This window comes from Montipora foliosa, chromosome 13, assembly GCF_036669935.1.
Source record: "Montipora foliosa isolate CH-2021 chromosome 13, ASM3666993v2, whole genome shotgun sequence".
Lineage (NCBI taxonomy): Eukaryota > Metazoa > Cnidaria > Anthozoa > Scleractinia > Acroporidae > Montipora > Montipora foliosa.
This window is the reverse complement of record NC_090881.1, coordinates 23,845,688-23,873,623: the sequence shown is the minus strand read 5'-3', so window position 1 is coordinate 23,873,623 and position 27,936 is coordinate 23,845,688. Positions and strand designations below refer to the sequence as shown.

Genomic DNA, 27,936 nt, shown 5'->3' with positions numbered 1-27,936 from the left:
GCTGTCAAACTAAAAACAACATGGCGACCTTTAGATACTTTTGTCGGTGAGTGATTTGTTATTTTATTAAGAGATTTATTGACAGTGCAAAGATGCCTTCGTGAGATGCGGCAACAGCCGGGAAATTTTAGCTTTTATCAATTAGAGTTGCCTTTCGAAGACGTGCAAGACTTATACGTAAACAGAAGACCTGGTGAGTAAAGACAGTGCACTTTAAAATAAAATTAAAGTCGCAAATCATTTGAGGATTTAGTTTCAGCCTTTTTTTTTCTCACATTTATCTTTGACTGATTTTTAAACCAGATTCATCTTTGAAAAGCCAGAGTAGATGTGATTCGAGGAACACAAGTCGTTTAAATTCCTGTCCGCCGAGTCGACCATGCAGTCGGCAGAGCCACAGCTGTGTCAGTTTGGAACAAGACACACATAACCAAATTTCACAGGTACTGTCCATTTGTTTAAAACAGCTTCATAAGAAGTGTCAAATAATGGGGAAATTACGTGGTGGAGCGATTGCAACTGCAGAACACAAGGAAATCTCGGAGAAAATTTATCTGAAAGAACACCGATTTATTCAATCAATCAATCAATCAATCCAATTTTGATCCGGGTTTATACCCGATTCATGGCGTCCTTTTCCTCCAAATCAACGCTGTTGCTCTCCTTCTCCACTTGCGTCTTCCAACGTCTTCTTTGGTCGTCCTCGCTTCCTCTTGCCCTTCACTTCAGAACATGTCCATCATCCCTCCTCAACACATGCCCGTACCATCTCACTCCATTTGCCTTTGCCGTCTGACGTTAATGTATTGGTGAAATCGAATTTTCAACACCCCCCTGGGCAAACCCTCAGGCATCCCCCCAGGCATCTGACTTATTTGAAAATTATTGTTTAAAAAAAATTCTCCTCTCCCCGGGCCAAAAAGCCGTTCAAATGCCCCATAGGTTCATTTTTATTGGTGATTTCATTCATTACCCCTCCCCTAGGAAGACTCTGATTATCAAATTCCCTCCACCGGTGGACGGCAAAGGTGTTAAATGCCCGAGGTATGCCTGGGGGAATGTTGTAACTTTGAATTTATACGTTACTATATGTTTTGCTCATGTTCACGTGATGAGCGGGCTAGTTGACGAAACCAAAATGGTTGCGCAAAAAAGAGAGTTCAGTTTCTCGAGGATTTAAGTTGTCCTCGGTTTCTTTGTGTAAGGACACTAAAAGGGTTATGATCAGGATGTTGTTCAAACAAGGACTAAGAACATGACCAAATTTTTGGTCAAACATTTACAACAATCGTGATTAGGTCGCAATTATTGGTAGTCCCTTTCCATTAAAGGGCCTAGACTGCAAAACAGTTGTTTTCTTCCATTTTCAGAAGGCGCAAAGCACCGTAAGCGTGATCCTCGCGTGTGAAGTGCGCTACACTTGATCCAGACCTTTCGCTTGAATATTTCCCGCATCACTTGCGTTCGCAAAAAATATAAATGTTTTGCAGTCTATAAAGGGCCTTACCCTGCTTGGCAGAGGTTTCCTTAAGTGATGATGAAAGAAAACCTCTACTCAGATCTCTTCGGCGTTCTGTCACGCATATGCATAATGTTGTTAATGCATTAATGCATGTCATTTCCACTCTACCACCAGTGGGCAGTTGTTTAACTTTATACTGGTTATAGGCCAGGTTTTAAACACAAAGACATACTATAATAAAAGGCGTGGTGCCTTATTAGGCACACGTAAATGATTTATCAATCAGCCATGGACGCAACCAAGCTCTGTGGTAATAGCACACCTTCGATATATTAAAATTCAGTGCTAAACAAAAGGCATCATCTCGAGGCTCTGGGGAATAGCTATAAGGATTTGTATGAGTTTATTCCCCAGAGCCTTGAGATGATTGATGCCTTTTGTTTATGACTAAAATTTAATATATCGAAAGTGGGCTATTTGTTCAATAAAAATGCCCCTTATGGCAATGTGTCTGTAATATGTCATAAAATGTTATCTGTCATTCTTTTTTCAATCCCCAGTCCCTCAGTTTTCTCTCGCTAGAAATATCTTTTATGGCTTCTGTCTCTTTGTTGCTGTTTGTTGATCACCATCTTGGATAATTAATCAGTCGTGCTTGAATTTATTCGAACAAGAGCAGAGTGTGAAGTGACCCTTTTTATAGTGTGCTTTCATGTTTAAACTGGTGAAGAGTTAAATTATTTGTCCAAAGTTCCAGACGACATCCCTCTCCCTAGGGAGGGAAGTCCGTATATGAGGATTCAGTTCTTCCCTGGCAGCACCCTTTTTGCAATGTTCTTTGCAAATAAAGTTGTTATAAATAAATAAAACCTCTGCCAGTCAGGGCACATCAACGTTGACCCTTTCTTTCTTTGGGTCCTTTTAAATTTAATCGGACTGCTGCGAGTATCATCATCATCATTAATTTAACAATAATTGATAAATTGTTAATTCTTATTTGCCAAAGGCGAGGTGAATATCAGTGAGTAAAAAGCGAGACAAAGTTGAGGTTATTATTCATGGATATTCACCAAGCCTGGGGAGAATAAATATTATTGTTTTAGTATAATTACATGAGTGATTCTTTGAAAAGTATGCATTTTCGTTAAAGCATTATATTATTAATTTCTTTGTCTGTCACCTCCACAAAATGTCTTGAGACCATTTTGAAAAAAACCGGCTTAGGTGATTATCGTGTAATAAGCTGCACCTCGAGTGCAACCAATCAGCACAGAGAATTTTCAATAATCACCTAATTACACTAATGTGACATTATCCATGCTATCCAAAAGCACCTAGTTCAAGCAAGATCAGTGGAACTGATTAATGTAAAGTTGTACCCTGACAGTAACCAAAGACTGCAACTGAATGATGTGATAGCTAGGACTATGACCATGCATCCAAAAAGGGACAAACTTAGCAATGGTCTCAATTTTAGGATGTAGAAAAAGTAATATTAGTGATATATTCGCAGTTGTTAGTTAGTAATGTTAGTTACAATGCCCACATAAAGTGAAAGGCTTATTAATAAAAAATATGTTGTGATTCATTGCAGCACATCTTGGTGGGATCTGCATTAAGGAGGCCACATGCGACTGAATATTCGCCTCTAGATTATCAGAGCATGCCTGATGTTGGCAAAATTTCTCGACAACCTTATCGCCCCCAGTCAGCATGTACAGTTTACAGTTATGCAGGCTCTCCATTCTCAGCAAGGGAACAGCCTTCTAACCTGGGAAGACATACTAAGACAAGGTAATATGACAAGACTTCAGGCAAGCCAGGTTCTACCAGTCAGTATTAAAGTGACTGAATGACAGAACTGACACTCAAAATAGAGAGCAATCTGCACAAAGTAAAAGCTTCAATTTTCCAGTCATGTGAAATAATGTAAACACATTTTGAAATTTGAAGTAGTAAAGTATGAAGATTGGTTTACTAAGTAAATATCCTTTTGCTGGAAAAGCTAAATATTTACCAGTTGATGAAATGCTAACACACACTTTATTATTATTATTATTATTATTATTATTATTATTATTATTATTATTATTATTATTATTATTATTATTATTAGAGCGATTTTCAATTGAGTGTCGTAAAACCAAACCCAAAGTAATTACTTTGGCCAATCAAAAAGGACGGAGACAATCCAGTGAACCAATCAAAACTAGAAGTAATTACACGTAGCCGACACAAAGCGCGGGAAAATGTGCACGCGTGAGCTATGATTGGTTTTGGTTTCAATTCTGATTGGTTGAAAAAGTGGCGCGAGAACTTTGAACCAATCACTTAGCGAAGTAATCATAAACCAAAGCAATTCGCTAATTACTTTCGACACTCAATTATTGAAAACCACTCTATTATTATTATTATTATTATTATTATTATTATTATTATCATTATTATTATTGTTTCTTGTCTAATGTCGTTCCTGCATATAGCCACCAATAAATTATTCCTTTTAATATTTTTTAATCTCTTTTTAACTTCAATTTGGCACCCATCTCCATTAGCCAATATTGTTATTGCTGTTTACCTTCAGTCTTAGTTTACAATTCAACTCATCCCAATTTTATTTTTTTTTCTGCGAAAGTGGACATGACATGACTTGTCAACTTGAATCAATTATCACCAAATCAAATATTTGTAAGTTTCCTGCCCATAGTGATAAATGGGCCAAGTATTTGGAATGAAGAACTGATCCGACCTGCATCATTGCTGTTTTACTTTGGGTATTTCCTTCAATTGAGGGACTGTATGAGCTTGTGTATGGGTGCATGCAAGTGTGTAGAAATTACATGTAAGTAGTGACATGTGTTGTGTCTTGTTATATGCGGAATAGTAATGTAAAATAATTAATGCTTTTATACAAAAATCAAAAAACTATTTACCTAAAAAAAGACAGGTAATCACTGGATCCATTACAACTGCATGGCGGATGAATTTTAAAAAACTTATAATTTTGTGCCTTTTCTGTTAGCTTGTTGAGATCAAAGTCAGCGTCGTCATTGTCTTCAACCACATCAACATCCTCTTCCAAATCAGCATCCTCTCTCAAGGTGTCAAACAACAAACGTCTTTGTGAAATACGTAAGTGTTTTTTTTTTTTTTTTTTGCTAAATTAAGTATTTGTCAGTCCATAATTTGTTTGTTTTTGTTGGAATTTGCCGAGCCGAAAAGAAACATGAACTTTGATGATGTGATGTGGTGTGACGTGAGCGCCTGCAATTTTGTTTTTAACAGGTGATGACTATAGATTTTTTCAGAGTGGCCCAGTTCCCACACAGTGAGTTTCAAAAACATTATAATTTAATAAATAGAAATTATAATTTCCTGTAATGACAGTGCAATACATGTTTAACCCTTTCCGGTGTTACTTTGTTTAACTGAATTACGGTTAAAAGCATCTGTTTTGTGGGAAAACTATAGCCCTTTATCCCCTTCAAGAACTCATTAATAATTCACGAGTCTTTGAACCCAATAAAACACTGCTGCTCGTTTTTTGAATATTTCTTCAACGCTACGCTAAAAGTTCTGCACTAAGAGTGTAGAAAAAAACCTTAACATGTTATCAAGTTAGGGTTAACTGTTTTTATTCATTGTCGATCTTGAATAGATTATTCAAAGCTTTTTCATGTCTCTGGAAGTGGGGTATATTAAGCGACCATGATTCCGAGTCAATTTTAACTGCTAAGCCATTTGAATTCTTCATCATGTTATCAGCTCTTTTACATAACTGTGGTATATTGTTTCCACCTTAGTATATACAAGGAGAATAGGTGTTTGACTGTGTTCAGTACAGTAACTGCTAGTGTTTATGTATTGGTTAATGCCAGTTTGCAGTAACATTGTACATGGTTTTGCAAAAGTGTTACTGCTAACTGGTATGCAATCTCGTGATAAGGTATTTTCTTTTGCCAGTCACAACAGACATTAAGTCAAAAAAGCCAATCAGAACAAAGCAAATACTGACTTGGAGGTAGCCCTAAGTGTGGAAAACTCGCGCATGCAATTAAATCACAGAGATTTTAAGCCAGCCACTTACAGTAGCATGGTAATAATATTGAAAAAGTTTCTATTCACTGATGTCATTCTTCCACAGGGTACCCCCTCATGGCGACTCTCTTCATGGATTTCTTACTGGAGCACGATATAACAGGTTGAAAATAACATACAATATTTTGTAGCAATGTTTACACTTTTAACATTAGCATTTGATGTCAAATTTGACAACCACCAAAAACAAGAGCTGACGGTGTTTCAACAGCTGATAAACTACTGGCCCCAGTTGTTCAAACGTTGGATAGCGTTATCCAGCTGATAAATCACTATCCAGTAGATAAACACTAGCAAAACCAATTGAGTTATCCAGTGGATAGTGATTTATCCGGAGGATAGAGCGAGTTTCAATCGAGTGTCGTAAAACCAAAACCAAAGTAATTACTTTAGCCAATCAAAAAGGACGGAGACAATCCTGCAAACCAATCAAAACTCGAAGAAATTACACGTAGCCGACACAAGGCGCGGGAAAATGTGTACGCGCGAGCCACAATTTGTTTGGGTTTCACTTCTGATTGGTTGAAAGAGTGGCGGGAGAACTTTGAACCAATCACTGAGTGAAGTAAATGCAAAACTAATGCAATTCGCTAATTACTTTCGACGCTCAATTGAAAACCGCTCTAGCGCTTTCTGTCGTTTGAACAACTGGGGCCTGTATGGTACACGATTTAAGGGTTGTATGCGGTGCAGGGCTGGCGCAGTGGTGAGAGCACTCGCCTCTCGCCAATGTGGCCTGGGATTGATTCCCAGATTCGACACCAAATGTGGGTTGAATTTGTTGGTTCTCTACTCTGTTCCAAAAGGCTTTTCTCCAGGTACTCCGGTTTTCCCCTCAGTTGATTTCAGCTCCAGCACTAGAAGACTTTGTAGTTCCTTTCAGGCTTTCCTTTGTGGACGAACATTGCAATAAATTGCTGAATGTAATATCGTTCAAGAAAATTCAAGCACCCGTTTCCAAAGAGGATAAGACAATTTCCAGGGGCACGCAACGAGAATGTAGTTCAAAACCACTTAAACATAGCATTGTTAAACGTATTTTAGTATTTAAACGGTAGATATAGGCATATTTTTATCCCCTAAAAATTTTTTATCTGTTCGGATTCCCTAGCTGAAAGTCTAGTGATCCGAAAATTATAGGGATCGGAACTTACCTTTTCGAAAAATTTCAGCCAGAAAAAAGGCTCCTGAAAATTCTAGGTGACCTTTTTAGGGTAAAAATCCGTTAAAAATGGGCAATTATACCATTTTTTAGATGTTCGAAAATCCTAGGACAGGCAGGCAAGCAAGAAATTTTACAACAAATGTTCCGAAAATTCTAGATCTCAAATCATCTTCCGAACAGATATTTTCCGAAAGTTGACGTTGGGTGCCCAAAAATTTCTTCAGTAGACAAATAATAAAATTAGGTATGCCTCAACCTTTCTAGAGGGAACATGGACGCGAATTTGCGAACTGTTCATTTTCCACGGAATAAAAAAATAAAATTTCATAAGAAATAATTGCACGCAAAGAAGACGTGTGGTTTGTGGACACTTAATCGTTTAGGTAGCAGAAAACGTAACTTGAAAGGTAAAGGAGAAATAATCACTGCAGAAGAGTCGTAACATAAGTTATTCGTTTATTCAAGGGCAAGATATCTGGATTCGCGTGCATTGGCTAAGCTAGGAGTGTACATTCCCAAATCTGACCTCAACACGTTTTTCGTCAGAGATGACGTTGATGGTAGGTACAGTGGAGACTTTGTAATATGTCTGTTTGGTCATTTACTAATTTACTTTGTTCTGTTTATTTAAATCTGTTGTTAAGAATTATTACCCGTGTGAGAGCTAGAGACGAAAACTGACAAACTCTGGAGTAAAAACAAAGCGTTCTATTCACACATCACACACGCAGGCGTGGTTGTCACAAGGTTGCCACTGGTTTGGTGGCTCAGTTGGTTCAACACTGGGCTGCCATGCTCGACTCCGGCGGACCAACACTCATGGTCTTAAAATCACTGAGGAGAAAGTATTGCCTTTGCAATGACATCTGCAAATGGTTAGACTCTCTCGTCTTCTCGGATAAGGACGATAAACCGTATGCTCTGTCTCACAACCTTCAATGTTCAGAACCCTGTGGGACGTAAAAGAACCCACGCACTATTCGCAAAGAGTAGGGCATGGAGTTCCCGGTGTTGTGGTCTGTCCCCTGTGGTATATCATGGTCGCACGAGAGCGTTTCAAGACGAGACGAGTTTTATGTTCAGAGCATGCGCATTAAAATATTGCTAGCCAGGTTTTTTGCAAGTGCGCATGCTCAAAACAAAATTGAACTCTCCTTGTATTCACAGCACAAAGGACGGACCATTTCACCCGTTACTTCATTCTGTAGCATATGGACTCTGGTTCTTACAAGTAGTTCACGTTCATAAAAATGCGTTGCTTCACTTTGTTTGTCACTGTTAGTTGTGTTTTCGTTCCGTACTCTTTGCAATCAGTGTGACTGTGTGAGTCCATTTACGCCAAAGAGTTGATAATCGATTGACCTGGCCCTTGTCGTTTAAAGGCGGAATAAATGCGACTTAATCCGACAATTTTTATCTGCGGCAAGGTAAAGTCTCTGTTACGATCCTAGGAAGTCCCATCAGGCCGGCGCTTATCTCCAGTTTCCGTAGCATGAAGCTACGGAAACCGCCGGCGAATTTAAGACCTGGGGGTAGCCCTGGATGGGATGCGAGTCCAACGCAGGGCTACCCCCAGCATTTAATTCGCCGGTACCCATTTATACACGTGGGTGGAGAGAGGCACCGTGAGAGTAAAGTGTCTCGCCCAAGAACACAACGCAATGTCCCCGGCCAGGACCCGAACCTGGACCACTCGATCCGGAGTCGAGCACACCGACCATGAGGCCTCTGCGGTAAAGATTTCAGTTTTTGCTCACGTAGCTGTGAATATGCACAGTGAGCGAAAGATAGAAGTGATCCTAACACTTAACTGGACAATTTAAGCAATTGTCACTTTCGAATTTCTGGCGTCTTCAACTGGATGATGTGAAAAATTCAAGGCGAACTTACCATTCCTACTACTTCGCCTTTCACCATTCACCATCAATACTTGCAAGTCAGAGGTGTATTTGACTTAACTCTGTGTGCGGGTTTATTCTCTTTTTCATCTTTTTTGGTTATTTAGATTCAATCGCTCGCAGCATTTCCTCTGACACTCCTGACGACGGATCGCCTGTCGTAGAAGAACAAACCAACGACGACAGTGTTGAGAGTAAATTCTCTTCCAGAGCCACAAACACTGATCCACATTATCTAAGCATTGAGCGCTGGCATTCGGCTGAGTGGAGAACAGACAGAAAAGCATGCAAGGAAAGAAGAGTTCAATCTGCGCCGCTGAGAGTAAAAGCCATTAAAGCATACTATCACGACTACAGCAAAACAGTGAAATAACGCCAACGTCACATCAGATCTTTACCCCGCAGAGCAAGGGTTATTTTACGCCGATGCCCCCATTTCGGTCCAAAACTAAAGCTACTTATCGAATTCACTTATTTCAAGTGATGTCATCATCATCATCATCATCACCGTGTCTACTCTCTTGGGTTTTTCTGTGCAACGGTGGTATTCACGGTTTGAGACGTCATGGCACCTCTTATCTTCTGGGATTCCATCCTCTGCAAGTCCACGCCGATTGTAGATCTCTTATTAAAAGATGACGAACTGGGAACTTCTCGTCACTTCTCGTATTTTCTCTTGGTCAAGTGTTTATTATGCCTTTCTCGGTGATTAAGAGTTTTGAGTCTGTGAACTTAAATCTGGACAGATACGTTATTGCACTTTTATGGATGATCCTCTCCAGGCAATAGCCTTGTCTTCAAGAAGGACCAAACACAGAAAGAAGTCAAAGAACCAAACACGGGGCTGACATAAGCGCTGATTTTTGGTGCTTAATTAAACGGTATTGCCTTAGTGCTCCATTGTTCATGTTCCTTCTGCAAATCCGTTATCTGAGACCTTCCGCTAAAGACACAATTCCCTCTATGGTTGTTTTATATGCGTAACGAACAACCAAAGCAAAGGAAAACTTGAACTGCAATCAGGGCCCAATATATGTTTAAAGCTGCTCTCGATTTTCTGAAAAGAACGCGTATTTTGCGTGTTCTAATCGCAGTCTTTTTATCTCTTATCCACAGCTGGATAAAATGTTAACGTTATTCCCTTTACACCGTTACCTGCGATACTCGAATTTTTGTCCCAAAAAGAGCAACTTAAAAAAACTTTACGCCGTTTAACTCTATTTTCAGTTCTTGCCATTCAAATAAACCATTCGTTCTATGCACGTTGGTATTTAAAGTAAATAAAGCACGTGCAGCGCGTTTGTCATTAAAATGTTTGGTCGCCTTCATCGTTGTTTTCTCGAAGGGAGAGCGAGGATCATTGACTAAGACAGCGCAAATGGGTATGGTGGTTTTTTTCTTTTGATTTAATATCGTCATCTGGATTAGTCCGTGATTTTGTCCCCCACAACATCTGCCACACATATTCCCTCTTGATTCCTTCGAATTTCATCTTAATTATCCGATTACAAAATTGGCCCGATAAATACTTGATAAGAAATCTTGAAAAGCAACCACGAGATTTTAATTACAGCAAATTACATTCGAACGGAAAACAAGGTGTTCTCAACCCCGTTTTGATATGTTAATAAACGAGGAGGTGCGAGCATTTGTCTTAGCTGAAGAAAGAACTTTCTGCTTCCCTTTCCGAGTAAAAACAAACCCGTTCACCTGAATGGAAAACATGGCCGCATGCGCAATTGTACAATAGCAGACAAGAAAAGAATTTTAACCAAATCGTTCTACGCAAAGCGTGCTGTGAGGGGAAACTTTCTCTGGGAATTTTTGAGTTTAAAACTAACTCTTTGAACAATATTTGGCAATTTGGGTATAGTTTAGGAGCCTCTTGGAATCTTAGCGTTGTAGTTTACTTCTAAATCTTTCCAAGTAAATGAAATGTTGCTCCGTCTTGATGTCAGTTTTAGTTGCGGCTTGAGATGTCAAGATTTTACAAGCCACGATCCACCACGAAAAAATTGGGCGGGTCTCTCGTCGATCGCAATCTTTCGGACAAATTTTTGCCAAAACCAAAAAGACAGCTCTTGTTTGCATTATTAACAACCCAAATTTGTTTACAAGAACTCCAGAGAGAGCTTTGAATTTGGAAAATCTATTGCCACAATGAAACGGTTGTCGGTGAATTGTAACGAAGGGGCGCAATTAATACTGACTCTGCAGGGCAAAGGGTATTGTGCACCAGTAGGTGTTTTAATTGATTTATAGGAAAGCTGAACGTTCATGACCAAAAGAACGATTTGAATTAGAGTTACTGCGCATTGCGATTAGAATGACACAGAAATATATTACTTTTGTGAGAAAATCCATTTAAACATCTTTCCAAGCGGTTGCGTTGGTGAAAACGTATTATCAAAGGCGTGAACCACTTATCAAAGCTCTTGACAGCAGTGGAAAAACTTAATTAACGAGGAAATAATCTTCCCAGCGTGAAAGAGACAGTTTGATTTTTCCTGTACTGAAATAAAGGCACACAGTATTCTCATCTAGCCTGCGACAAATCGCAGCTTGACATTCTAAGTTTAATAATGTTTGAAATAATTTTTTCTAGCGTTTTGTGGTGCGCCGCACGAGGTCATCAATGTACAAAAGCTGGCTCGCGGGGGGCAAAAGTTTAGCCTAATAAACTGTCACTAATAAGCCAAATAATAACGTTGATTAATCAGTGATGAGCTTTTAATTAACAATCCTTAAGAACTAATATCTTTGTTATTCCTGTGTGTTTTATTAACCATGTCATCCCCGCTGGTGCAGAATGCGGCATGCGTCCAACTCTGACCAAGTGTTAGATTGAATGCCTGCAAATTTTCGCATGTAAATCCTACACAATCAATTACTTTTCAGCGATAATGCGGCAATTAACTCTGTAAGTAGGCATAATTAGACTTTATGGAAGGCTTAGCCGCTTTTGTATCGAGTTTTGAGGACGGAAAGCTGGAAGTTTGTCCATTAAGACCAGACACTTTCAGTGCCGCAGATAAAAGCCGAAAAGACTACATGCCTTCAACTACATCAACTTCGAATTTGCTACCATTTAGCATCGACGAAATCTTAAGGGACAGACAAGGGATAATTGATCACGGCAGCGAGCCACAGCCAAGCAACATTGTTCATGTTGTCAGTGGAAGCAAGCATGACTTTCCGCATTTCGAAGGTAAGACAGGCGTTGACTTTAAGAACAATGACTTTCTATGATTGAGTTCTAGTTTGAAGATAGCCTCAACAGCCTCAAGGAAAGTGCTGTCTAGTTTATGCTTGTAATACAATTTTTCAGGGGTTAGGCTGAATCCCAAACGAGTCTAGCAGAGAGATTAATAATATCTTTGAAACTTGCTTGCAAAATCATGTCAATTACACAGAACTTGCGAAACGTTAATTTTAACGAATTTATTTCCCCTTATTACTTTTATTTTAAGTAATGAATTTATTGCCGGTTGTTTACAGAATGGTTTTCAGCTTTATTACCTAACGGTTTGTGTTTTCTAAATGATGATAATTTTTTGTTTTAAACAAAGTTCTCTCGTTGTGTTTTCGTTTTGTTATAGGATCAGCCCGGCCGTTCTGATATGCTACGTTTCCCTTGCACGAGGAAACTCAATAGTGCCGTATTGCTAAATTGAAAAACAAAAACTAAAATTTGTCTACAAGATGAAGAACTTATTCGGAAAGCTCTTGCGGAATCAACAGATTAAATCAGTTATATCTGTTGATTTTCTTTAATTGTTATTTCGTGGAGGAATGTAGGAAAAAGGTGATCTATAAAATATGTACTGAAGTTTACCAGATTCTGTCGGTCTTGCAAAACCAGTAAGGTTAAGTTTAGCATCAATGGTTTGGTTATAGTCGGACTATATCAAAATATATAAGTAGAGCGAAGATCACAAATGAGTCGTTTTCGCAATCAATCCAATTAAGGATGAGGCATTAAAAGATGTCTCAAAGAGTTTGATGTAAAGCAGTCATGGGACGAAAACGAATCGTGACTTTTCGCGAACCACAAACCAACTACATCTACCATTTAAACCGTGACGCCTCCGGCGAAAAAAACAAAGGGCCACTCTAGAATAACGATTTCTGTAGATACATAATGTCCTAGCGAAGTAACATTAATTTAACAAGAAACTACAGCCTAGGAACCTTTCAGAAGCGTTTTAGTAGGAGCAAAAAATATTGCTACATTTTAATGACTTTCGAAAAGACCTTTAGAGTTTCTCGGACACGCAGGGAATAAAGGCGTTGAATTTCCTGATTCTATATTTAACTTTGATAGGAATCTGTTTTTCTTTTCTTTACCTTGGCCTCGTGTACGATAAGGTTTTTTAGTTTTCAACCAAAACCAGCAACAAAGCCGGTTTTACCTTGGCCTTGAAAACCTGAAACTTAACTTCGTCTGCGAAAACAAATTCAGCAACTCGTCTTATTACATCATTACTACATTGACTAAGAAGAGGTAATTGGCGTAATGAAGGTCATCATCATCTTGTCCTTTTCCCTCTGAGGGAAATAGGGCCTTGCGTTCTCTCTCTCCAAGCTTCTCGGTCTTTCGCACAACTACCGGCTTCGGCCCAACCTTTGAACCCAAGTTCACCCAGTCCTCTCTCTACCGTTCTTCGCCATGTCTCCTTCGGCCTACCTCTTCTACGTCTTTCTTCTGGGGTCCATGTTAAGGCTATCCTCGTGTTATCATTTCCACTTTTCCTCAGCGCATGCCCAATCAGTTTCCAGCGTCTACGTTTTATCTGCTGAGTGATCTCTTCCATATTCGTCTTGACTGAATCTTATCTCTTCATTTGTCACTTTCATAGGCCAGTAAATCTTCAAGGTAGGAAGAAGTTTAATAGCTCCCACAGGCCTTAACTGAACAAGATAAGGTTCCGACCGCAAGCGAATTTCATGTAAAGCCTCAGTATGCGGAATACTACATCAAAAGCATATTGTGGGCATGCGCTACCTTTCTGGAAGGCATTTGGTAAAACTCACTGAATCCGCTTGTTTTAGAAAAAAGAAGTGATATGATCCAAACCGTATTTTTTAGATCAGAAGCAAAAATAATTGCGCGTTTCGTAACTTTCAAAGTTTACCTTTGAAACATACCGATGGGATCAAAGCACATTACCTGAAAAAGTGGGCCGCATGCAGAGGGCCGAAGACCCAACTGATTTTTGACGTTCTAAATCAGTTTCCTCTGCAAATTCAGAAGGAGTACGTTTTAACTCTTGAAATTTTGCTTTTTTCCTATATATCTTAGTTGAAAACATGTTGTAGGACCAGTATTTTCTTTAAAATGTGCACTGATGGTTATTTTAGAATTTATTTTTTGGGATCAAAATGTTTCAGGCGCTTTCAATTTAAACTGGCTGAAAGACACTGACGCCGGACCAAACGGAAATTACAAAGGCGTGTACTCGATCAAAGAACCTGTGTCACGGCAATGCAGTTCATTTTGTGTGTTTTTACGGATTATACTCGCTCTTATCGCTCTGCATTTTAACGTTAACCTAGGGATTACTTTTAAACGACACAAGTCAAGGCTGGTTGACAAAAAAATGTCTGTCGAGCACACAATAAAACAGAGATAAACCTTGAAAAACTGTTATAGCGAAGAGTTTTCGAACACCCAATTGCAATCCATTTTAATCTCCTCCAGTTTTGCCCATTCCTGCCTCCTTTTGTATTTGCTGTTGTCATTTATTCAACCTTCCTTAATGTTGTGTTTTAGGTTAGTGCTTTAAACATGTACTGTAAAGCGCCATCGCATGGACATCGCTGGAAATGGCGCTACATAAATACTGTATTATTATTATTATTATTATTATTATTATTATTATTATTATTATTATTTAGACGCACTTTACTCGAGACATTTAATTCGTCTGACGTTTAATGCGTCCACCTTATTTCCCGTATTTATAATAGTCGTCTTAGACGTCCTTTAGTATAAATACGACCAATGTTTCAAGTACAGACTGTAGTTATAGTTAGGTTTCGCTAGACTTAGTTGCCAGTCAGTTCCTAGTCACTGAATTTTGCTAAACTTCGTGATACAGTTCCTCTAAGGTAGTAGCTGAAATTCTAAATCATTTCCGGCCGGCCTTGTTCCTTTACAGATGAACCGCTCTCTAAGCGTGTTCAACGCTGCAAGCCTCCGCGAAACAGGAAGAATTTTACAAGAGAACAGTTGAAAGAGCTTGAACAATTATTTGATCAAACCCACTACCCCGATGCTTCAAAGAGGGAGGTATTGGCCAAGAGAATGGGCCTATCAGAAGCAAGAGTTCAGGTATAATAATTATTTCAGTTTATTGATGGAAACTGTTACGCAGTCTTTATAGTGAGCTCAGTTTTGCGAAAGCTGGTGTTGTGAGGTCGCAATATAATGGTTCTAATGTGAAACTGTACTTGTGCGGGAATCAATATTGCCATCTTCTGTGTTTGTAAAAGTGGTAAGAAAGAGAGATTTATCCAACCCGAGCGCGACGACGTTGAAAACACTGAGGCACTTCGTATCAACGAGGAGTCACCAATAATAGCCGATAAGAAAGAGAATTAAGACGTCTTTCGTTTCGTTAGAGCGACTTCCGTATGACCTTGAAAAAGTGTTCGCAATTTGTTTCACGGACCAATGTTTGGCTTCTTCTTATTCCCGCCAAGGAAACTCGTAATATGGGCAGCAAACAGTTCGATTGCCCAATCACATTACTGCATTTCAAATGACGTCAAAGCGAAATTTTCCAGAAATTTCCATAGGGAGATGACGTTGTTGGCATCCTCGTTCGCTAAGCCAATGAAACTTCGCGCTCGTTTGTTTTTGTTCGATAAGCCAATTAAATCATGTTTTGCATTTTTGTTTGCGTTTTGTTTTTATGTTAACGTTACGTTATATTTCAAGGTCATATGACAGCGGCGGGTCTGAAACATAGGTCACTCTTTGGAGGGCATTGTTTTACGTTTCTGAAAGTAACCCAAAAACCCTCAATTTGGCTAACCCTAGGCCTAAAAACCAACCTTAGGCCTAGGGTTAGCCAAATTGAGGGTTAGGGTAACTTTCCAAAAGGTAAAACAATGACCTGCTACGAGTGACCTGTGGAATGTGACCAGTGTTTTAGACCCGCAGATATGAAAGTCGCTCTATCTTTTAGTGAGATGCATATGAATAATGGTTGCATGACATAAAAATGAAAAGCGATAGTCCTTTTACAGGTTGTATCGGCTCTTGCTCAAAATATTTATTGTCTCAATTTGTAATTTCGCCGATCAGATCAAGGCAGTTTGATCCAAAGTACACCGAGCGGAGTATTGTCCACGGTTGTGTGCAATATCACACAGTTTATTGCAATTCGTAATTTTAAACAGACGTAAAAGTGCAAGAATAAAACACAGGGAAAAGATAAAACTTATGGGCTGGAACAGGAGTCCAAAACTGATTAGCGTGCATCTCCAACGCGATGTCGAGGTAACGGTATTTTCACAAATCAAGCTATTTTTAGACGAGTTCTTAAATAAGATTTGGCTTGCACGAGTGAACATTCTCAACCTCATGAGAGTGTGATTAACTGGAAAGGTCTGGTTTCGCGGGAAAATCAGTCTAAAAATAATTCGGTCTGTAAAAACGCCCTTCCACAAATACAATAAAGTTGTCCTTCCTAGTTATGGGCTCTTAGTGGGAACAAGAACTTGAGGAGGGGAATAATTTGATTGGCCTACGCTACAAACAGTTGCAACATCCGCGAGACTCCGACTCTCAGCAAGAACAGCCATTGTGTTTTCTTTACTCAGTTCATGTTATCCAATGCATGTATAAGGTCCACTTGTTAGCTAATCGTACTGCATCTTTTCTGTGAAGCTGCCCCTTAAATAGGTGCCTAAATCACCCACCCGGTACGTTAGTTACGCCATTTTGATAAGGCCCAGCAAGGCCGAAACAGATGTCCATGGCCGCTAATTGACCGGGTGGAATGGTTGTGCGCATGCGTGATCTGTTGGCCACACCGGATTGTTGTTAGCGTGTGACCTTGCCTTTTTTGTCTTATCTTTTCTGCGACGTTTCCTTACTTTGTGAAAGTTGTACCATTAGGCAATTTTAATATAACAATAACGATAAGGATAAAGGTAGCGATAACGAATAACGATGAAGGATAATGACTGAGATTAAGGGCGCGTTCGATTGACCCTATTCCGGAATAAGAATCCGTGGAGTGATGATTTAAAACGGCATGTTTGGCGTTTTGAAGCAACAAGGATAAAAAAATATATGTTTAAAATAGCATTTTAGCAGGTGTTTGACAATTTTGATGCAAATCTCCTTAAAAACGAAAGATTTCTAACTTCTATTCCACGTATTCCTATTCCGGAATACGGTCAATCGAACGCACCCTAAGATTAAGATTGAGACAGCCCCATCAAAAAGGTACTACGAATTTATGGCATGGGACAGAGAGTCGGGCGCATGAGCGGCGATTTGATTTCTTATTCCACTATGAACTTTTGAAAATCATCTTCAGTGAGTAAATACAGTTCCATCGCCCAAATGAAACTTACAAAAGCAACGAGGAGCAAATTAAAACGGTATATTGTGCATGTACAGGCTGGTGACGTCCTTAAAGGGAAAACAAGCGGCTTCGACTCGATGACGTCTTGTTTCGGAGAAAAGCTTGGGCAACTAAAAATGTAGAAAAGATGAGAAAACGAACGTAGGAGAACGTAGGCCCAAACATGGGAAGTATAATTACTGCGCCTTTCAATAACATGCGGACTCCTAAATTCAAAGGTCAACAGACAAATGCGGTTTTTCGCTACCGTCAATCAAATGTTCGGCAGCTCCTCCAAGCTTCCGACTATTGTCGAGCGTACAGTAATCAAATCAAATCGTTGAGCACACTCAGACAATACAGTCGGAAGCTGGGAGGAGCCGCCGAGCATTTGATTGACGGTAGCGAAAAACGCATTTGTCGATTGACCTTTGAATTTTAGAGTCCGCATGTTATTGAAAAGGGCCATAAGCTTAGTTTATGTTTCTTTGTTTGCAGATCTGGTTTCAAAATCGACGCGCCAAATGCCGGCGCCAAGATGGACCAACTCAACGAGGCTTCGTCATACCTGCGTCACAGACTTACAAACCTCCAACTCACGTGACTCATCTGCAGCAAGATTTGTTACCACCGTTTTCCCATGGTTCTTTTGGGTCGCGCTGCATTGAGCACCTCTGCATGTGCAACCGCGTTAGTGTCCTAGGCAACGCAAGTCACGTGGACTATGATCGCCACTTTCATCAGCAAACAAGTATTGAGGACTTGAGACGAAAAGCGCGTTATCACAACTGGAGCGGACAAAATTGAATTTTAATTTCCAAATTGAACATTGATTAATATCGTGCACTTAGATTCGTTTTTTACGTGGTAATGTAACTTATATAAACATGAAAAGCGGGATTAACTACCCTGGAAGAAATGTTTCAAAAGAACGAAGGGGATCCCCCGAAGAAATTTTAATTTATAAAAATTAATTAATTATTGACCAATCTATGTGTGGCTTGAACATTTTTGATGTCTACAAAGTTTTAGATTTTCCGTGTTTCAGTGCACGAAAATAGTAGTGTGCTAAGGCCAGCCAGAGCCAAGTTTTGTTGTAGGCTTGACTAAAAAAGGAATTGTCAAATTTCAGCTAATTAAGAAATTTACTTACAAACAATTTACCGGTACGTTAAAAGGGATTTACCATGTTGCAGTCACAGCCTATGGTTGTGACAACCTTGTGAGTAAAAACATGGCTTTTTGATCGAAAGGAACGGGCTTTCTGTTCAAATTTTTCGTGAGTGTTCACTGAGTGTTCGATATTCGTCAAGTATTGTCGGTGCCGTGTTGATACTTCAGATACTTACTGACCAATCCGAGTTGAACTACGTTGTGGGTTCCCCAAAATTACAAATGTTTCTGAATCGCGGTTTACTTATTCCACTTCAAAATAAGTGAGTACATCTTAAGTATTTATTTACTCAGCAGGTTTAATATCACTCGTATTTTCATTCATAAGTGCAGAAAATGGCCGAGTCACACAATATCTACAACTTCTGAAAATACTTGTGACATCAATGCTTAATTTTACTTGGCCCCATGCAATTATATATACTAACAATGACCCCGGCACACCACCAATTCACACAATCAGGAACAGATTCAGGATTTTTCTTAAGGGGGGGTCACCACTAAGGAATGGGTAGCTGACTGGTGTCGTTTTTTTTTGCAGAATACCAGTTGTATCAGAAAGTTGCAGGTCAGCTTGGGGGGGGGGGGGGGGGAGGGGGGTGTACGCATCCCCTGAACCCTCCCCCTAGATCCGCCCCTGTAACAAACACAGTATACATTTAACAGTATATATTTAACTCTTACAATTAGGCTACAATGACGACAGACTACAAAAATGTAAACTCTTCACAACATTATATTGCACAAATTCTTTTTCTAGTCTTACCAAAGCCTGACTAATTATGAAAATTGCTATCCAGTCTAACTGTCAATCAGAACATGGCTGAGTCAATATTTTACGTTTCTGAAGTTATCAACTCAGTTTATCTAGTTATGAGTGGATGACCTTGTTATGATACAGATCTCCGTATTTGTAGCTAGCAATTTGTTATTTAGTGATTAGAGCGGTTTCAATTGAGTGTACTCGTAAACTGAAAGAAATAACACTATTACTTCGACCAATCACAGCAAGAGCAAACGTACAGCACAATGAACCAATCCGAATTTGCAGCAATTCCCAGTGTGACTTGCTCAAAGTGCAGGAAAAATCGTGCACGCAAGTCTCGATTGGTTTTGGTTTTCCTTCTCATTGGTTGATATTGCAATCGTTACTTTCGACAGTCATTTGAAACCTGCTCTATTGTGTAATTTCATGAAACCAATTTGATTTGCTGCTACAAAAATGTTGTGTGAGTAATGTGTGACCATGTTGCCTTATTACCGGTATTATTCCGTGTGCTTGCAACCACTATTTACGTAAATCGTGATATTCTGATGTCAACTACTTTGAATTTACTGCAGAAAAGGAGTTAGATTTGGATCAAAACTATAGGTCACATCTAGCTTGGCCTGGTAAAGCAAAACAATTAACAGGAACAATAATTTAAACATATAGAAACAATAGAAAAAAGCTTCTGCAATACCAAATAGATCATATTCATAAATGGCGGTCAAGAAAATATTCTTTAGTCTGTGTAATCATCCTCGCTAGCCTCACTTTGGAGCAAACATTCTTTTGAATTTTGTTTGTGCTAACAAGGCTTAGTGAGGATGATTAGCAAAAGAATAATTTATTGGCTGTCATTTATGAATATGATCTATAAGAGGCAGTATACGAGAGCTGTGTCACCACTCAACTGTAAAATGGTCCCTAAGCTAACATTAGAAAATGCTAAGGAATCATTGTCTGTTTTCACTAATATGTGGCCATGGCATCTTTAAGTGGTTCACGGTCCCTTTTGAGGTACAGCTAAACATCTCCAGGAACTTGGTGACAGTTTTACTCTGCGCACGTGTTCCCCACTTTGATTGTTGCCTTGCTGCCTCTGCCTTTGTTTCAAAATCTTTTTTGCACTGATGGCAGAGGTAGGGCTGTAATCCTCTGTGTTTCCTATGATGTTTACAGCCGTAGCTTTCCATTGGCTTGAGGGCCTTGCTTGCCTTAGTGGTCCTCAAAGTCATTTGGTTTTGCTGTTGACCCTCACCTGTATGTTTCCTCATGTGTTTTTTAAGTTTTGAATGAAACTTAAATGTTTTGCGACAAGTGCAGCACTTGAACCACATTGCTTTATTACGTTTCTTTATCTTCTTGGACTTTTTCATTTGGGATTCCCTTGTTTTTCTTGTTTGCTTGTTTCTGGAGTGAAAAGTGACAGAAAAAACTCTTGAAGTGAATGACAAAAAGAAAAGCTTAAAGTCGCCTCTAAAATATATTAAGAAAAGGAAAGGATAAAGGAATTTATAGTCTTCTACACTGGAGCACAAAGGGACACTGTAAACTGAAATCAACAAATCAATGCATATCAGATGAAATGTTAGTTTTTTGAGGAGAGGGAAAAACTCTAAGAGCAGACTCAACCCACATGATGCGCACAGCTTGAGAATCGAACCTGGGTCACGTTGGTGGCAGGTGACTGCTCTCTTCACTATGCTAGCGGGCCGCCTGCACCGCAGTCTCCCTCCGCGGAATCAATGGGTGAAAGGGGACATAACTTGTTATTCCATTGACTCCTAAACTGCCCTTCACTGACGAGTAAAATCGTCTGGCATTAGACAGAGTAAAATCTTTAAGTCTCAATCCTAGGATTCAGTGGGTTAAAAGGACATTTAAAACACAACCCTAAGACCAAAAGAAAGAATGAGACATGAGTAAGGATGCTGGATTGTTGGCATAAATCTCTGTCTTCGTCTTCGTCTTCGTCTTCGTCTTCGTCGTCTTCTTCTTCTTCTTCTTCTTGGGTATTACTATCACTTTCGGGGCTCTGTGAATTCTTTTAACATAACCTTCCCACCTTCTCCTTCTCAGTAGTTAGGATATTTTGGTCAGCTGGCACAGCTACATGTATGTCAAGAAGTGTCCATTCCTGTGTGTCTTTGTGCACTACAGTAATATCTGGTTGACTGCATGCTTTGGCCTCTTGTCTGAGTGTGTACTAGCGATAGTCATGTCCCAAGTTATCCTCACTTCTCCATTCTCTGCAACTGGTAAGGGTTGATGGTCGTACCACTTGTCGGTACACTCTAAATCATACTTCTACACAGCTCCCAGTGTACCCGTGGAGCCCAGGGGGGGGGGGGGGGGCCCCCCATATAGAACAGACGGGGATGCTCGTTGGAAATTTTGAATTTAACCCCTAAAGGAGACCATCTGGGCGTGGCTCAAGCTTTTTGTGACCCCTAAAGGATACCAATCTGGGCGTGGCTTAAGCAAATTTTGACCCCTAAAAACAAGTTAAAAAGAAAATTTGACTTCTGTTTCTCTTCGCGTAATCCTAAACAAGACCTTGGCGGCTTAAAATATTGGCGCTTTGCCCGGAACACCCTAAGCAAGACCAAAATCCAAAATTTACACCCCTAAGTGAGACGACGAGCATCCCCGTCTGTTTCATATGGGATTCCCCCCCGGGCCGTGGAGCCACCTTGTTGTGGTGCTTCCTACAATTTCTCTGGCCAAGCTCCCTGCAGCCACTGACAATATGCCATACTGTTTCAGTGGAGTCTCTGCACAACCTAGACAGTGGTGTTCCAGAGGTCTTTTCTATGCTGTGCTTTACCAAAGTTGTTCTTAAACCTTGTTCGTTGGCGGCAAGGATCAAGCCTTCTGTTCCCTTCTCAAAAAAACCATTCCCGAGCCATCTCCAGGACTCCTCTCCAGCCACATCTCAAGTTTGTCAGACAAACTCTCCATGTAGGGCCTTTTCCTTCCAGTTCCTGACTTTCTCCTCTTTTCTTCTCCTCTGATAGTCTTGAAGATTCTCTTCTTCAAAAAGCACCTTCTCCTTCAAAACCATTTGCAGCATCCACTCTGTGCTATCTCTCAAGTAGCCATGTAAGGATTTGCTCTCTCTCTTTACACACTCCTCAATGACAATTAGTTCTCCACCCCCCTTCCTTCCTTGGTAGATAAAGTCTGGCAACATTACTCCTCATGTGTAGACAGCCATGCGTTGCCAATATCGTATTATTATTATAAAATTAAAGCATAAAGTTAATTTAATTATATATTTGAGTTCATTTTTATTTTCATTGCTTGATAATGACTTAAGTTAAGTCGAAACGTCACATTTTAAACCGGCAGGTACAAAACACAGGTCACATGTCATTGTTTTACCAATACAGAAAGTATCCCGAACATTCATAAAAGCTTAAACCTTTGGCCTAAAGAATGTTTAGGATACTTTCTTTATTGGTAAAACAGTGACCTGTGACCTATGTTTTGTATCTGCTGATAGGCCATTTTACAGTTGTTTGCTCAGTGACCTAGCCTATGAATGGCTGCGAGGCTGCCGGTGACCTTGCATTGATACAGTCCCGACTGCTTTTATCATGCAAATTGTGTTGTTGTAATTCTGATTAGTGCGTATTAACATTACAAAAGCATGGAGGTTTGTATCAAAACAGGGTCACCGGCAGCCTCGCTTCCATTTGTAGGCCAGGTAACTTAGCTAGAACCGTAAAATGGTCTATTTTAAACCATTTTAAACCGTTTTTTAAACCATGTTTAATATTTTATTGCAATGTTTTATAATTTGTGAAGTTATATACAAAATCTCTTCTTATTAAGATGGCAACTGTACTATCATTTTTTGTTAACTTTACCATGGAATTTCTATTTGGACAAAGAAAAATGGAACTCAGTTTGGATATTTTGAAAAGTGTATCATAGGGCTGGGTCTTGCTACGTCATAATTTTTTTGAGAAATAATTTCTTTTAAAATCCATGCTACAGATTTTGTGTTAGAATGTTGTCACACTATTGCATTACAAAATTTGTGAAAAACATAGTTAACTCTCTGAATTTGTAGGCATGATCACATGATTTACCAAATATGGATGTGAGTCAAACATAAAAAACACTTGACACAAAAGGATAACTGTAGAGTTAAAGGAATTCGAGAAATTACTATTTGAAGGGGTCAATAGCAATGGTTTGGTAGTTAAGAGCTACTCCCTGCCCGTTAATACTTTATAAGGGAGGAAGAACTTTTCACTGGAGACAAGAGCGTGACATGTTCGTCATCAGCGCGAGACGAGCGTGATGCACTTTGCGCCCACGCCCATGATCTCTTGTTCATGACAAGAAAAATAAAACGGAATTCAAGATATGCTAAAAGCCAACGAACGAAGAATTCATTACTTGACATACGAGTAAAAAAATGAAAGTTTGGAGAAAATCTCGATCCTGCAAATCAAATCTCGAAATCATAGTCTTTGCTGCCGTGGCCAAATTTCATACAAAATTATATATCTTAAAATCGGATGGCTTTTTGATTGTATGTATAACCTTCTGATTCTCATTGTGAAGGTAGGTAAGTAGTTCAGTTGCTTTCATACCTGACAAGCTGTAGCTTGATCCGCGTAAAATAAAGCCAAATTAACCTCCCAGATCTTGGAACGCAGCAGGGTGATGGAAACACCACACTCCTCTCGTCCAGGTATTCTGATAAGACCCAGGAAACGCCCTTCTGTCAACATGGACACAGGGGCTCACTGGGTGGTTGCATGATACGAGTTGAATGGATCATAGTTAGTAGAATGGATCAATAAGTTGGGCCACCGTAAATTACAACTCAAAGCAAAATCTCAAGAACAGATGGGAGAATTTTATTGGTGGGGATATTTAATTTCTGTAGTCTTTTCGACGGAAAGTCTCATCACCCTCCCCTCTCCTTAAACATACAATAATTAATGCAAATATTATGCAAATATATTCAAATCTTCGTGCACATGGCGGCGTTCAGTGTACGAAGAACAGAAGTTTCCGTTTTTTAATCGCTGTTTGTTGGGTTTCATAGCGGATAGTTGTCATTTGAGAAACTCGCTGAAACCGCAAGGATTTGCAGTACCAAAATGTCACGCTTTTGTGCTCAGAAAGCTTGGTTTGCTTTATGGATTTGAACCCATTCATGGTCTCCGCCATTTTGTATTGCAACGTTCAGGTAGGCTCAGAATATTATTTTGTTGTCTAGCTTCCTAAGACTTTTAAAAAAAACTAATGATTGTCGAACCAAGGGGAGTAGATAGCTACATGTCGTTTGAATTAATAATTATTGCCTTGTGCTTCTCACTTACTAAATTATGAATGCACTGGTTTTGCAAACTGGTTTACTTTTATGATCGTGATGGTTTTTACGTAGTCGACAGCCACATAATTTCCACTTATATTATTCTTGGGAGGAATTAGTTGGGTGAGGGTTAGGAATCGAGTTGAGAGAGAGAAATTATTGAAGTTTATCCGAACTCAAGCATTAATTTTTCTTTTGGTAAGATAAATCTATCACCCACCCATTGATTTTTGCACCATTTTAATGGCTACTTTAAGTCACATGGAAAATTTCATAAAACAATTCATCCATGAGTGCACGTTGGTATAGGACGTTTTCAACCAACCTCTAGAGACACCAATAATGATAGAGAAATGTATGACTTGTGGTGGATGAACAAAAAGAAGCTAATGAGAGATCTTTTGTTTTCATCCACCAACATGGCAGCGATGAAGTTATGTCAAAACCTCCTACGAGATGGCAAATAGTCAAATTGGCTATAACCGGCCTCATATCCAATAAGTGCGAATGGAATAAATTATCATTGGTTTATTTAATTTTGTTTAAAATCTCAGCACTTGGACACTTGAAAATTAAAGCAAATAAGTTTCCAGCTTGACAACACTTGATCCAATCAATTTCCATATTAGGTCATTTGGTACATGTATATGAGGTGATAACTGAGATTAAGTGAACCAATCAGAAAGCTAGAAATTTTATATATGGGATTGAAAATTTAATAACAATCAATAACCTGTCTGCTTTGATCCATGTATTTGGCATCTGATTATTTCTGTAAAAAAGAAACAAAGCCAGCACTACAACAATTTCACACCTTTCATCTTTATTGTTTTACATCAAAGAAACAAACTAGTGTGACAGTAACATCAAAAAAGTTTGCTGTCAACGTCTTTGAAGGTGTCTGAATGTTTCTTTCCCTTAACACTTTATCATGTTTTGGTCCAATCACAGAAGAAATAAAGTTTATCAAACTAGTTTACTGTACATCAATCATACGCAATCGCCATCAGATCCCATTTGCCTTCAGATTGACACTGGGTGTTTACACTGTTTGAGTGGTTCTTATGTGACGTGAAACTTAATAATGGAGAATTGTAGAATAAATAAATAGATAATGTCTTTGGCTGAGAGATTGTCGTCAAAATTTCAACTAGTAGCTTGGCTTCTTAGCCAAATATTCTTTTCTTTGGACATTCTTTCAGCTGTTGACATTATCAGCCAACACACATGTACCAGCTGCCTGAAAGGTTTTATTTACTAAATGTTTCAAGATATTTGACCATTTTTTGCATCAACCTTTTCCTGTATGTGATTTTACCAAAGCTACATGTAGCTCTCATTTCACCCATGCCTGAGGCTTAAGCTTGTTCCTGATTTTACCTTGCAAATTATTATTGTAATCATTACGGTATTTACCCGTGTATAAGTTGACTCCTCAATTTTGATGGCGAAAAAATGATTTTTTTTAAATTTATGAGTTAAATGTTTACTTGGATAGTAATCTTGTATTTCTTAGACTTAACTTCAGGAACTGTAGACACATGTACACGAAAAAATTACGGCAAGACAGTCACTCAATACAGAGTTTAATACCAAGTGTTTTAGTTAGTTCAGCACTTGTTGCACATTTAGGCATTTTGTCCTTGAGTTTCAAAAAGCCCTCATAAAATCAAACGTGCAAACCTCAAAGTACCAGTAACCTTTTTCGTTGTTCCGGGATAGAAAGAGCTTTAGAGGACAAGCACAACATCACAGAAGCCGTATGAGAATCTTTCAAAATGACTTGAAAAATGATTTGAAACATGCATAGTTTAATTGGCCCACACATGTTAAAACTTGGTTCTCTCGCATGACAAACAAAACAAGAAACTCGTAAACAAAATACAATGATGTTTGAAAATTAGCCAAGTGTGTAACGATAAAAAGCAATCCTCACCAACCAGCAAATGTCTTCGCGAGAGACAATTTCTGCGCGCAAACATGATATATAATGCTAGGTTACTAAGCAGATGAACGTTCATAAGAAACACAGATGTCTTTTGAGCTTTCTGCCCATTTAGAGTTGGACAAATCCTTTTTCATTTCAGCTGGAATTGCTTACATATGCATTTTAAGTCTTTTGTCGCCAAATCAAAAACCAACCTGTCCCACTGCGTTTGTTGTACCGAATTGTATAATTACGCTAATTCTGAATGAATTATTTAGCTGGAATTTTGACCCATGTATAAGTCAAGGGCGATTTTTGGAGCTTATTTTGAGGTCATAAAAAAGTCGACTTATACACAGGGAAAAACAGTATTGTTTTCAAAGATCTTTTTAATTACAAAAGAGCTTTGCAATGTAGACTTGGAGCAGTCCCATTTGTCAGTTAAGTCACAGGCAAGTTTTGTCACACAATTGAGAGAGATGGCCACGGGAGGTTTGGGAAATGGGGACTGATGTACAGTGTACGGGCAGTCGTTGTTTAATACTGTAACTGGTGCTTCCAGAATTTTTCTGCTCATCAACCCCTTAATCTGATTTTATTATTAAGCTTTTGATATACATGTACAAACTCTGCCTCTTTTTTCCCATGATGTAAATTTTATTCACTCAAGGAAAAAAGAAAAAGGTATTGCCCTTTAATAGTAAATAGGATTCCATCCGTTTCATTATTGTTCTGCACTAGCCAAAGAATAAACAGACAACGTTATGTCCAAGCGAAGGCAAAAACAAAGAATGTCCTAAGTAAAGGCAAGAAAATCAAACTCAATACATTACTTATCTTGAACCAAGGCCCCAAACGACTATGCTTGTTATCAAAATTACGAGTATGGGTTGAGGATGATGGTGAAGCTGTGTGGTACATTGTAGCTGAACCTCTTGTTCCTCTTCTGTCTCTACCTCTCTTTGACTCATCTGCTTCTTGTCGTTCGTATCAGAAGCCAAGCCATTAATTAAATACTCGCTGTCTGTTAACCAACCAAACCTTCTCTTATCTGCTAATTTGGTTGCCTTGATCCATTTCACTACGAGTTTGGAGCCATCCTCCAAGGATCTTTTTACTTTTGCTGGAGACCCAGCATTCAATAAAACCAACGATTCATCAAACCATAGTTACCTGGTAATGCATGGAGATGGTTGTGAAACTCAACAAGTCTTTTTTCTTTCATGTTTTTGTCTGTATTTTTGGGTTTGACGGTGCACAAAACACACCTTTCTTTGAGAACACACTGTATAATCAATAAAATATTTCGATTAAATTATGTGTAACTAATTTGCGAACCCGTGCGAAGTGAAAACAATAGATTATGCACTGTCACGGTCAATTCGACATCGATTGCGACAACGTTGTTCTAGCTTTTGAAAGTGTTAAGGGTTTCATAACCAGTCCCTTGATTAACTATGATCAAACTTCTCTAGAACTCGCTGGCAATGATTTAAATGCCTGCTCGATGACAGACGTGTTCTCTTC

General features: G+C 39.1%; 2 protein-coding genes and 1 long non-coding RNA gene across 3 annotated transcripts in view; all 3 read left to right on the top strand.

Annotated features, from left to right (window-relative positions):
- The first annotated feature begins 59 nt into the window (after nt 1–59).
- Nucleotides 60–9,951, top strand: LOC137982428 (uncharacterized). The gene is made up of 8 exons (XM_068829547.1): nt 60–193; nt 304–443; nt 3,057–3,256; nt 4,485–4,594; nt 4,748–4,790; nt 5,607–5,663; nt 7,191–7,285; nt 8,731–9,951. Exons 1-8 carry the CDS (start codon nt 106–108, stop codon nt 8,994–8,996), a joined length of 999 nt encoding a protein of 332 aa, XP_068685648.1. The 5' UTR covers nt 60–105; the 3' UTR covers nt 8,997–9,951.
- A 1,472-nt stretch (nt 9,952–11,423) lies between these two features.
- LOC137982813 (paired mesoderm homeobox protein 1-like) lies at nt 11,424–18,882 on the top strand. The gene is made up of 3 exons (XM_068829969.1): nt 11,424–11,831; nt 14,785–14,957; nt 17,704–18,882. Exons 1-3 carry the CDS (start codon nt 11,567–11,569, stop codon nt 18,010–18,012), a joined length of 747 nt encoding a protein of 248 aa, XP_068686070.1. The 5' UTR covers nt 11,424–11,566; the 3' UTR covers nt 18,013–18,882.
- Nucleotides 18,883–24,145: 5,263 nt separating this feature from the next.
- Nucleotides 24,146–27,936, top strand: part of LOC137982931 (uncharacterized) — a 25,535-nt gene continuing 21,744 nt past the window's right edge. The window contains exon 1 of the long non-coding RNA XR_011118866.1: nt 24,146–24,356. This is a non-coding gene — a long non-coding RNA (uncharacterized lncRNA). The remainder of the gene's footprint in view (nt 24,357–27,936) is intronic.

Bases quoted from the DNA above. Each gene is read 5' to 3' on its own strand.
- LOC137982428 (XM_068829547.1), top strand. From the start codon at position 106: ATGCGGCAACAGCCGGGAAATTTTAGCTTTTATCAATTAGAGTTGCCT. The intron at 3,257-4,484 runs GTAATATGACAA...CTTTTCTGTTAG, and splicing joins GGAAGACATACTAAGACAAG to CTTGTTGAGATCAAAGTCAG. The intron at 7,286-8,730 runs GTAGGTACAGTG...TTGGTTATTTAG, and splicing joins CGTCAGAGATGACGTTGATG to ATTCAATCGCTCGCAGCATT.
- LOC137982813 (XM_068829969.1), top strand. From the start codon at position 11,567: ATGGAAGGCTTAGCCGCTTTTGTATCGAGTTTTGAGGACGGAAAGCTG. The intron at 11,832-14,784 runs GTAAGACAGGCG...GTTCCTTTACAG, and splicing joins TGACTTTCCGCATTTCGAAG to ATGAACCGCTCTCTAAGCGT. The intron at 14,958-17,703 runs GTATAATAATTA...CTTTGTTTGCAG, and splicing joins TATCAGAAGCAAGAGTTCAG to ATCTGGTTTCAAAATCGACG.